The sequence below is a fragment of the Terrapene carolina genome, unplaced genomic scaffold, assembly GCF_002925995.2.
Source record: "Terrapene carolina triunguis isolate 2854851 unplaced genomic scaffold, T_m_triunguis-2.0 Scaffold192, whole genome shotgun sequence".
Lineage (NCBI taxonomy): Eukaryota > Metazoa > Chordata > Testudines > Emydidae > Terrapene > Terrapene triunguis.
This window is the reverse complement of record NW_020664543.1, coordinates 17,560,576-17,572,975: the sequence shown is the minus strand read 5'-3', so window position 1 is coordinate 17,572,975 and position 12,400 is coordinate 17,560,576. Positions and strand designations below refer to the sequence as shown.

Genomic DNA, 12,400 nt, shown 5'->3' with positions numbered 1-12,400 from the left:
GGAGCTCCACGGGCCGCAGGGAAGAGCTCCGTGGGCCGCCTGCGGGCTGTGTGTTTGAGAACCCTGTTCTAAACCTACCCCCTTCCCGTTAGCATTCACTATGTTAGGCATTCGTTCAGACTTCTTTGTTTCGGTCTTCACCAAGAAGTTATTAAGCATCTCTGCCATTTCCAAGTTTCCTGTTACTGTTTCTCCCTCCTCACTGAGCAGTGGGCCTACCCTGTCTTTGATCTTCCTCTTGCTTCTAATGTATTGATAAAAAGTCTTCTTGTTTCCCTTTATTCCCGTAGCTAGTTTGAGCTCATTTTGTGCCTTTGCCTTTCTAATCTTGCCCCTACATTCCCGTGTTATTTGCCTATATTCATCCTTTGTAATTTGTCCTAGCTTCCATTTTTTTATGACTCCTTTTTATTTTTTAGATCATGCAAGATCTCGTGGTTAAGCCAAGGTGGTCTTTTGCTATCTTTCTTTCTTTCCTACCCAGCGGAGTAGCTTGCTTTTGGGCCCTTAATAGTGTCCCTTTGAAAAACTGCCAACTCTCCTGAGTTGTTTTTCCCCTCAGTTTTGATTCCCATGGGACCTTACCTATCAGCTCTCTGAGCTTACCAAAATCCACCTTCCTGAAATCCATTGTCTCTATTTGCTGTACTCCCTTCTACCCTTCCTTAGAATTGTGAACTCTATGATTTCATGACTTTCACCCAAGCTACCTTGCACTTTCAAATTCTCAACAAGTTCCTCCCTATTTGTTAAAATCAAATCTAGAACAGCTTCCCCCCTAGTAGCTTTTTCAACCTTCTGAAATAAAAAGTTGTCTGCAATGCAGTCCAAGAACTTATGGATAGTCTGTGCCCTGCTGTGTTATTTTCCCAGGATATATCTGGATAGTTGAAGTCCCCCATCACCACCAGATCTTGGGCTTTGGATGATTTTGTTAGTTGTTTAAAAAAAGCCACAGCCACCTCTTCCACCTGGTTTGGTGGCTTGTAGTAGACCCCTAGGATGACATCACCCTTGGTTTTTACCCCTTTTAGCCTAACCCAGAGACTCTCAACACTTCCGTCTCCTATGTCCATCTCTACCTCAGTCCAAATGTGTACATTTTTAATATACAAGGCAACACCACCTTTTTCCCCTGTCTATCCTTCCTGATCAAGCTGTACCCATCCATACCAACATTCCAATCATGTGTATTATCCCACCAAGGTTCGGTGATGCCAACAATGTCATAGTTGTATTTATTAGCACTTCCAGTTCTCCCTGCTTATTACCCATACTTCTCGCATTTGTATATAGGCATCTAAGATACTGATTTGATCTTGCCTCCCAGTTTTGCCCTGACCCTCCTTTCTCTCTGCCATTATAGCCCACGCTCCCTCCTATTTCCGACCCATCTCCCAGGTCTCCATGTTCTCCACTTACCTGTGGGCTTTGCTTACCTGTCCCCGTCAAACCTAGTTTAAAGCCCTCCTCACTAGGTTAGCCAGTCTGTGTCCAAATATTGTCTTTCCCCTCCTCGAAAGGTGAACGCCATCTCTGCCTAGCAGTCCTTCCTCTAATAGCATCCCGTGGTCAAGGAAGCCAAAGCCCTCCTGGTGACACCATCTTCGCAGCCAGGCATTCACCTCCACGGTGCACCTGTCTCTGCATGAGCCTTACCTTTGACAGGAAAGATGGAAGAGAATACCACCTGCGCTCCAAACTCCTTCACCCATACTCCCAGAGCCCCGTAGTCACTCTTGATCCGCTCAGTGTCACACTTCGCAGTATCATTTATGCCCACATGGATGAGTAGCATGGGGTAGTAGTCAGAGGGCTGGATAATCCTCGACAATGCCTCCGTAACGTCTCGGATATGGGCCCCCGTCAGGTAGCATACCTCTCGAGATGAATTGTCAGGGCGACAGATGAGCGCCTCAGTCCCCCTCAGAAGAGAGTCTCCGACCACCACTACCCTACGTTTCCTATTCGCAGTGGTGGCAGCAGACCTCCCAGCCTTAGGGGTACGAGGCTTCTCCTCCTCTGTTGTAGGGGGCGATTCCTTCTCTCCTGTATCAAGAAGAGCATAACGGTTACTTATTACCACGGCGGGAGGGTTTGGAGCAGAGGTGGAGCACTGCCTACTGCCAGAAGTAACCAGCTGCCAGTGTCCACCCTGAGCCATCTCCTCCTCCACCAGTGGTGTGTCAGCAGTCCTGTGTACTGGGATGGTCCTCCCAGCCTGGGTATCAGTAAGTGGGAATTGCAAGTCACAGTCCCTGCAAAACCACACCAGGATCTGGGTAGAAGCATCCATGCTCAGGCGCTCTGTCTGGCTACAGGCGCAGGCAGAGGAGACAGAAGCAGTGCTTGCACAGGTGTTGCGGGTCTTCCTAACCATCGTAGGCCTCCCTCTGTCAAACTCGCCTGTCTGCAGCCCCCTGGTTGCTCTGCCTCTGGCTTTTAAAGCCTGCTTGCCTAGGTCAGTCCTACCCCCTCATGAGTCACACTGGGGAAGGCTAATCAAAGGCAGTCAAGGGAACAGGGTCAGGCACTCAGTCCCAACTGCCACAGCAACTGAAACTGAAGTCACCTGAAATCAGAATCAAAATTAAAATTCAAACAGTTGAGCAAACTCACTCACAACAGCTAGTACTCTCACACTCACCTGATAGCCTGTTCAGCAGCGGGATCTCTTGCTCTTCCTCTCAAACTCTCCTGTCTGCAGCCCCCTGTCCGCTCCGCTCATGGGATTTTCATGGGATTTAGAAGTGTACTGTAAACTTCTCTTCCTGATTACATCATAGGACTTGTCTCCACAGTGACACTTAGCAAAGTTCAGACAAATCAGCTAAAATTGTGAAGTTAGTGTGCATAAATATTTTGGAAATGTGAAATACACTACGTTTTGCTAGTCCCCAAAGGTCTCAGTATAGGGCAGGGGTTCCCAAACTTGGTTCACGGTTTGTTCAGGGTAAGCCCTTGGCTGGCCCTGAGACGCTTTGTTTACCTGAGTGTCCGCAGTTACGGCTGCTTGCAGCTCCCAGTGGCCACGGTTCACCATTCCCGGCCAATGGAAGCTGCGGGAAGCCCCTTCATCATATTCATGCTCCAAGGCCTGGATCCCAACTCTTCAGCCATTCTAACACATTGCAGCTAAAATAGTCTTTTTCTGCTAGCTCTTGAATATTTGCTTTTATGTGAGAGGGCTTGTCTATACAATTTGCCACACACTAATTCCATGTGGATGCTACTGACTCACATTAGCAGTTCATTAATGTGCTTTCATCTAGTCCTGTTCGAAACAAGTCTAGATCAAAGCATATTGACAAGCTGCTCATATGTATCATCTGGGTCCACAAGGACAGTTAGTTTGCGGCAAGTTAGTGCAAGATAGATTCATGTTCCAGCTTGCTGCAAACTGAATGTTCATGTAGACAGGCCCCAGTGTCTCTTCATCCTACAGTAGCAGCTATTTTTGTCAACCCAAGAAAGCCAATGAAGTGGCATCATCACAAGGAGTGCTCCTGTGGGATGGGATGTTCCATGTCCATGATACCATTCTCAGAATGCCATTGTAGGATCTTTACTTGGCTAAGAGAAACCCACTTAAAAGCAAAATAAGAAAAAAATCTTAAATAATAAATTTATATTCTGTTCCCTTGTTTAATATATAAAACAAAACACACACCCCCCTGCATTTTGGCTTATAGAAGCATAGAATATCAGGGTTGGAAGGGACCTCAGAGATCATCTAGTCCAACCCCCTGCTCAAAGCAGGACTAATCCCCAAACAGATTTTTGCCCCAGATCCCTAAATGGCCCCCTTAAGGATTGAACTCTCAACCCTGGGTTTAAGAGGCCAATGCTCAAACCACTGAGCTATCTTTCATGGATGGAATAATGTCCGTCCTTGAAATGAGCCATTACTATTGGAAATATAATTTAGGATCTGAAATACTGATTTAGATTTTTATACCAGTTTAGAATGGTATTAATTTAGCTTTTTTTTTAAACCACTTTCCATTGAGGTAGTAACACATAAAGGTAGGCTTGGAAGTTCAAAGTTGAGAGTAAAGGGATACTGGATAAAATTGTCTGTCAAAATAAAGCGTTACAAAACCTACGACCATTTTGAATGTTTATATGAATTTAAGAGTGGAGCATTATGCCGCTATGGGAACCCTGTTAAACTAGATAGCTGAGGCAGTGCATATAGATCCATGTTCTTCATGACCTGGAGCAATAATATGTCTAAGGCTGTCAGAGGTAAGCATGATGCTGACCTGGATTTGGTTATCTTTCTTTCTGATACAAATACATAAATTTTAAAAAAGGATTGTTTAATGGTTAATGCGTTGAGCTGGAACTTAAAAGATCTGGTTTGAGGCTTCCATGCAGCCAGGTACTTCAAATATGCGAGTAGTTCCTTGAAATCAGTTGCATTTCTTTTTTAAAATATGTTACTGAATTGAAGCCTCAGTACCAGTCTCTGTCACAGACGTCTTCTCTGACTTTGGGCAAGTCATTTACTTGATCTGTCTCAGTTTCCCGTTTGTCAAATGGGGACAGTAGTTTCCTACCTCACACAGGTGCTGTGAGGACAAATTCGTTAATGTTTGTGAACTGCACTACATCTCTCTCCCTGTAGTTGAGTCGTCATGTGCTTCTTCGGACTCAGATTAATGGAGATTCTACCTTACGTATTTTGTATTGATTTTTCCAAACAGAAAGTTCCATTGAAATGGTAGTTTTTCACACAACCTCTTTTTTCAATGGCAAAAAATGTTTCATTCAGAATTTTTTCATCTACTTCTTAGGATTAGGAAGTTAAGTTTAATTGATTTTTGGATAGATCATGTAAACAAATGCAAAGCATGCATGATACAATCCACATGAATATTCTGTGGAATGAAGTACAATTAATTTAAATGACAAACTTTCCTTGACTGTGCTTAATAACAGTGTTATAAATGAAAACACAATGACCATTGCGTAATGTTAACTAAAAGCTCCTATGATCCATGTTTGGCTAGAAGAGTGGTCACCAACCAGTAGATCGTGATTGACTGGTCGGTCCTGGAGCCTCCGACAGTCGATTGCGATCTCTGGCCGGTAAAAGTCTGGCGGTGCAGCGGGGCTAAGGCAGGCTCCCTGCCTGGCCTGGCCCCACATCGCTCCCGGAAGCGGCCATCACACCTCTGAAGCCCCTGGGCGGGGGAGGGGGCAGGGATCTCCGTGCGCTGCTCCTTCCTGCAAGCACTACCCCCGGAGCTCTCATTGGCCGGGAATGGGAAACTGCGGCCAGTGGGAGCTGCGGTGGCAGTGCCTGCAGAGAGGGGCAGGGTGCGGAGCCAAGTCTTCTGCCCACCCCCCCCCAGGGGGCGCAGGGGTCTGATGGCCGCTTCCGGGAGTAGTGTGGGGCTGGGGCAGGAAGGGAGCCTGCTTTAGTCCCGCTTTGCCGCCATCTGAGGTAAGCGCTGCCCGGTGGGAGCCTGCACCCCAGCACCGAGCCCTGAGCCCCCTCTCAGGGCCAGCATCCCGTACCCCCTCCTGCACCCCAACCCCCTGCCCCAGCCCTGAGCCCCCTCACTGAGCCAGCACCCCGTACCGCCTCCTGCACCCCAGCCCAGAGCCCTGTCCTGCACCCAAACTTCCTCCCGGAGCCTGCACCCCTCAACCCCCTGACCCAGGCTTAGCCCAGAGCTCCCTCCCACACTCCAAACCCCTTGGCCCCAGCCCAGAGCCCGCACTCCCCCCCGCCCCCCCCCCCCCCCCCCCCCCCCGGGAAAGGGGGGGGGGGGGGGGGGGGGGGGGGGGGGGGGGGGGGGGGTGGAATGAGCGTGGTGGGGCCTAGTTTTGAGTGGCTGTGGTGGAGTGGTATAATAAACCATTAAAAAGTACTATTTTTGAGCTTTCATATGTCTATACCCTAGCTATTTTTTAAATTATTGTTACAAGGCAGTTGTCTGGCTTACTCCTTACTTGCCAAACAATAATACTTACATTTTTGTAGTTGTTTTAGAGCTGTTGATGTTTTAGAATTGAATATAAATCAAATTATTGGGGATGAAAGGTTTGGTCAGAATCTTAAAAAATTCCAGTTTTGTAAGTTACTGTCTTTTGGTAGGAGTTTGCAAGTAGACATTCTCTTTATATGGCATTGGAATTTTGGTTTGGAATTTTTCTTAACAATTCTATTGGAATACTACTTGTTGGAACTTTAGTGTCTGAAAACACTCTATTCTCTACTTACTTTCCAGAGGTGTACTTTGTAGCATTAATATTATGTATATTGTTTGTCTCGATAGATGTGACTGACCTCATTCATAAGCTTTCCCAACACTTATTTTTAATAGGGAGAAAGAACAAGAAATTCAAGAAGAGGAACATTTGATGGAAGAAAAGAAAAAGAAAAAGCAGGAAGAAAAGAAAAAGAAGGAAGGTGCTCAGAAAAAGGTTAGTCTACATTGTTGCATTTTAGAGATGCAGTTACTTTAACACTTATATGGAGTTGGTCCTGTGGCCTTTACTCATAGGAATTAATTCCAGCTACTTTGAATGAGAAGTCACATTGACTGTGTAAGAGTTGCAAGATCAGTTCTCAAGTTTTTCATGTCCTGGTACCTCCCCTCCCACCCCCCACCTCCAGCCATTTTAATACTGTTTTTTTCCTCATGTGTACGAAGTTGCTAAATATATGGATTTCATTCAATATCCATTTAAGTGGTCAGCTGAAAATTATGGCCATATATATGTTATCAATTAATCGATTAAATCTAACTCATGTAGCATCCTGCAAATAGCACCAATGGTTTTTATGTCTTGAGAAATTTAGAAAATAACATGAGTTTGGTTTTTATTAGCCTATTTTAGGCTGCCCATACACTTTCACTAAGAAGCACACGTTCGGGAGGAACCCTGATGGGAGGAAATACTTGGGCAACATGAGAGTATCTTGGATAATGAGGCAAGATATTAGGAAAACTTATTAAAACTTTGCTAGAATGACCATATATAAATTGCATTTAAAATATGAATAATTGATAAACATTAAAAAAATTAAATTGAAATGGATAGCTCCAAATTGCAGCAGTACATGACATAAGCACTTATTCAAACATGTTTAGTACAAACTCAATAATAGAATAACAAATATGGAAAGTTCTTGTAAAAATGCAATATAGTTTAAATGAAGGGGGGAAAATATTAACTATTTGATACATAGATGAATAATATATTTCAGTACTTGGCTAACGGCTACTGCAGTGGCATTCAAAAATAAAATCCTTGTTAAAACCTCATGTATATAGTCACTTACCTTTGTGTGAGTAGTGCCTTTTTAGAAGTCATGCCACTAATACTCATACCAGAAACCATCCCATCATGTGTATTATAATTCATTATTAATTTGGTATTTACAATCAGTAGAATTTGTGTTTATCTATTAATTACATACAAACTACTATATTAAACAGTATTTAGGTTGCAAAAGCAAGGTCTTGAAAGCTAGTAAATGTTTAGGTCACACATGCAACTTTAATTCTGCTTCGTTGTGCCCCATGCATTGTGATAGGCTTTAATTACATGATCACAAAATGTTTTTTCTGAAGGAACCCTGCTCTTTCAGTGCATATGCTGAATGATGCTCAAGGAATGAAGTAACTGGTAAATATTTTTATCCATCTAACTCAATTAGCGTCCCTTGCCTTAATTTTAGCATACAGCATCCAAAGTTTGCAGTGAGTGCAGAACTGTTCATTTCCTCGTGGTCTCTTCTATGGAACTCATCATAGTATCTAAACTTTACAAATATGAATGAATTTCAAGATAAATTTTATCCCCATTTTACTGATGAGGAAGCTAAGACAAAGACTTGCGTGAGGCCATACAGTTGAATCAGTGAGCTAGGAGTCAGAGGGTCCTGACTTCTAAGCCTGTGCTCATTCCTTCTGACCACACTACTGTATTGCAAGAGGTACTAAGCATCCACAGTTCTAATGACTTCATTTGCAATTGTGAGTGCTCAATATTGCTGCATTTCCAGCCCCAAGGTGAGTATCAAGTTGGGCACCTAGAAAATGAGGTATTGCACAATGATGACGTTTTGGTTAGTGACTTACTCAGTATTATATATGACGGTGTCATAGGCAGGTATTGAGCTGATTTTTCTCCTGTGTGCAATCACCTCCCTTAATTACAAGACCATTCTTTCTCTCCCTGCAGTCCCCTGCCTCATTCCCTTCCAACTTCTAGGGCAAATGAGGCAGGAATCCTACAAACAGCCTTACTTATTACGCAACACTGAATCTTTTGGTGAGCACTGTCCATCCTGTGCACTGAAAGAAACAGGACTCGTGTGGAAAAAATAGTATGTGATGTAATTAAAAACTGTATCTCAATGCATATGCAAAAGGGAGAAGAGTTACGGTTGCCTGGGCAACCTACATTCTGTCATTTCCTAAATTGAGTGTTCGACTTTGCAACCTAAATAAGGTTCTTTTAACAGGTTGTTTAATAAAATTGCCAAGCATTTTAAAAAGAAAAAGATAAAAATTATATGCTACTATAACATCCCCACCATGCATCACTGGCAGTGTTTGAACCCTGAATCTTCAGCACAGCTTCAGGTACAGGATTATTTCCTTTAGCTAGTAGAAGGAGATTGCTGTTGTGTTATCCTGGGGAAAGGAATGAGTCACTGAGTTCACAGGTGTTTGGGGGAACTCAGCCTGTTTCTCTTCCCTTCTTCTCCCAGATATGGGGAGTTCCTTCCCCATATAAAGCAGGGGGAAAGAGCCTGGAGCTGTAGGTGCAGGTGTCCTGCAGAGGAGACCATCCTGTGCCTCTTTGTCTCTCTCAGAGAGGCTGTCTGCTCCCAGGATTCTGAGTGAAGTGAAGCTGCTGCTTTTTGACTTTGGCGTGAGCCTAGCTTTAAAATAAATTAGAATGTTCATATTCATTTACTATTTTGGAATGCTGCTAACCTTTTTTCTGAGGAATGCAAGCAGTGGAAGGAAAATGGAGATTTTGAAAAGTTTTTATATCTGACAAACCTGAATTGAATGTAATGGGACAAAGAAAAGGCATTTATCTGGCCTCGTGGCTTTCTCTGCTAAATATTGAACACCTGCTGGAAACTACAGGAGTGTTGCAACCTTTTCTGAAAAGTTCTATGAATCTTTTATAATGGGAAGTGTTAATCATCCTAAATATAGGGATTGCTAATAGCTCCCTTTATAATATTATTACATATCCACGATGGGTAGTGTAGCATAGTTTTTTGGCATGTGTTCTAGATAGATTCATACTATAATAAATAGCAAAAATATGGGATATGTTGATAATCCCAGAGCAGTGCCAATAAAAATCCTCATTGCCCCTATACACCATTAGTGGTATTGTCGTGTATTTTTACTTAAGAAAAACAATGGTACTTTTTTTTATCCTCCACTTGCAAAGCCAGAATACTTAATTCCCAAGAGTCCAACTTCACAGACATCTAGAAGAAAGAGAAATTTATATTAGAAACCTTTAAAATAGCCTTCCTGTCGATCATATCACATTTTTAAGCTCTAAGGTTTCATAATATCTTATGGAAACACGTGCACTATCTTATTGGAAAGAGGGATACCTAGCTCCCTATTGTATCTATCTCTCATTCTTGGACTTTGGATCATTAAATTGGGCTGTAAATAGTCATTCTTCTGGGACTGAGTACAGCCAGTCATTGGCTTCAAGTGAGGAAAAAAACTTTTTTCAGCACTTCTGTTTTATTTTTAAAAGTGGCAGGTTGAAGGGTGTCCTGAGGTTTGGAATGTTGGAAGTAGTCCTGATTAGATGGATCAGTGAGCACAATACAGATAAAAAGGCAGTCAAGAGTGTGCAAGGTGAATTGCACTGATCTCTTGGTTCTTCAGTTTATTAATTGGATAGCATACTACATACTAATTGGATTTATAATTGCTATAAATGCAGATGTGCGTACAAACATTCCCGCACATTATGCTGCCCACTATAATAGTTCAGAAACTTTTCAGAATGGGTCAAAACTGCCTTGAAAAAGCTATTTTCTTGTGCTGTGCACTTCATCTCTGAAAATGGGACTTCCAGACTTTCGATTTGCTTCGGCCCAAACAAATATTTAGATAAGTCAACTTCACACGTTATATATCTCGTTAACAAAAAACAAACAAACAAAAAATCCAGACTTTCATATTTCTTAAATCCTATATTGCAGTGGAGCCCTTGCATTTGGTTTTGAATTATTTTCATGCTACAACAATGTAAAGATTTTCTGCTCTGAGTTTTATAGACATTGACATTAATAATTATATGTATATTTTGGAGAGTTATCTGTAGTCTCTTATAATTTATTAAATTTGAAGTAACTATCAACTGGGATACAGCTTTGATGTTAACCTTCATAACAAAGTTAGTGATGCTAACTTCAGGTCACTAAGAACATAGCTAAATAGGGTTAAATTTAAAGTAGAAAGAAAGTTGTCTCACAGTACTGTAGTCCTAGTAAGATATCACCAGGTTTCTCCTAAAGCAGGAACTCAGTGTTCAATGAATTTCTCTCCAAGAGAGGAAATTTTAAAGGGTCAAGGGTACAGTCCTATATCGTTGATATAACTGCAGTAAAAAGTGTCTAATACTGACCAGTATTTCTGACTTTTTTTTTCTTTCAGGCTGCTGAACAAAAAACCAAAGGTAAACTAATACTTATTCTCTTTTTGTGAAATATTTAATATGTTCGAGTTTGTTTAGAATGCATTTCTGATTTTACCATAAAATATGTAGTCTTACTACTTACAAGGACATTTTCTAGTGTATTTTCTACAGACTCGTGGGGGTTGTCTTCGGTATAATACTTCCTGTGAATGTATTTGCTATTTTTTTAAACTATAAAAGGCATCTAGCCTATGGGTTTAGATGTATGACTTGATCACTATCAACTACAAAATCACAACATATGTTGCTCTGTTTAGTAGTAGTATAACTTAGGGAGCCTAATGTGGAGGCAAATGTGATTTTTTTTTTTTTTTCTTCAAATCTTTAGTGGTCATCTAATGAAAATGGATTAGGATAATTTTAAACTGTTTATCATGCATTAAGACTTTCTGAAACTATGTCTCTTGGTTGATTTAACTAGGAAAATAATTTCTTATCTCCTTAATTACTTTGAATAGATTTAAAATTAATATTTTCCCTTTAAAGATACACCTCTACCCCGATATAACACTAATTCAGATATAACGCAGTAAAGCAGCGCTCCGGGGGGGCGGGGCGGGGCTGCACGCTCCGGCGGATCAAAGCAAGTTCAATATAACGCAGTTTCACCTATAACACGGTAAGATTTTTTGGCTCCCGAGGACAGCGTTATATCGGGGTAGAGGTGTATAATTTTTACATCATTCATCAGTTTTGGATCTTGTGCTTGGTGCAAGAGCTCTCAAGATTTAAGACTATTGGGCAGAGGCAATGGGACTTGTGTAATGGGCTACCTTCCTGCAAATGCTTAACAGCCAGGACTCCTACCTCTGCTCACCTTGGAACCTTCCAGTTAGAGCATTCTTGAGCATAATCAGCGAAGAAACTTCACATGGGAGGTGCACTTCTTCGTTTTGGCTGTTCAGTCCACCTACTGAGTTGAAGACTTCAGATATTCTTTTCCACATGCAGCCATCCTTGCCTTCTGCTCAGGTCCTGTTCTTATGTGATTTGGGAGACCTTGTGGCTCTTGTGTTACCACTGGTTCAGAAGCACTAATATGGCACCTTTTTCTGGAGTTGTTGGAGAAATATCTGTTTGACCCAGGTTTTCTGTTGTGCATAGAACATTTCAGCACCTTATTTGCCTTGGCACTCCTCACAGCTTGTTACCTCAAGACTTTGATTCTCTGCACTTCAGAATTACTTGAATTCCAGACGCTATTGGCTTCAAGTGCTTCTTGTTTCAGTATATCCTGTACTGCTGTGACCCTTTGAGAAGAAGGAAGACCACACTGAATCTTCAAATAATGCCTATGTAGCAAAATGGTATTGTGTATTTGGCGGTCTGGCCAAGTCACCCCTTATCTCTAAGACTGCCTCAAATACCACAAGGCTGTCTTTCATTCTTCCCCCTTGCTCCATGCCATGAGCGGTTTAGTGCACTTTGCACTGAGATTTTTGCCTACACCCGGGGAGTTCTCCTTACAACAAGCACTGGCCCTGACACTAATACCTCTAGCACCTTTTGGTTTAGAAGTTCTCTGTGCAGCCCCTGGATCTAGTGTGTGCAAGCGGCTTGCATGCTCCCGGACAGGAGTCCTTCCACGCAGTGGTGTGTCTCCTGTCTGGGGCCTTGGCTACACTGGCGCTGTACAGCGCTGCAACTTGCTGCGCTCAGGGGTGTGAAAACGCCCCCCCACCCC

General features: G+C 42.5%; 1 protein-coding gene across 1 annotated transcript in view; it reads left to right on the top strand.

The window, feature by feature from the left end:
* The window catches only part of TNRC6C (trinucleotide repeat containing adaptor 6C), a 191,648-nt gene that overhangs the window by 12,237 nt on the left and 167,011 nt on the right, over nucleotides 1–12,400 (top strand). Inside the window, exons 2-3 of the mRNA XM_026654389.2 lie at nucleotides 6,339–6,438; nucleotides 10,674–10,695. Of these exons, the coding sequence (XP_026510174.2) occupies nucleotides 6,339–6,438; nucleotides 10,674–10,695 (122 nt within the window). The remainder of the gene's footprint in view (nucleotides 1–6,338; nucleotides 6,439–10,673; nucleotides 10,696–12,400) is intronic.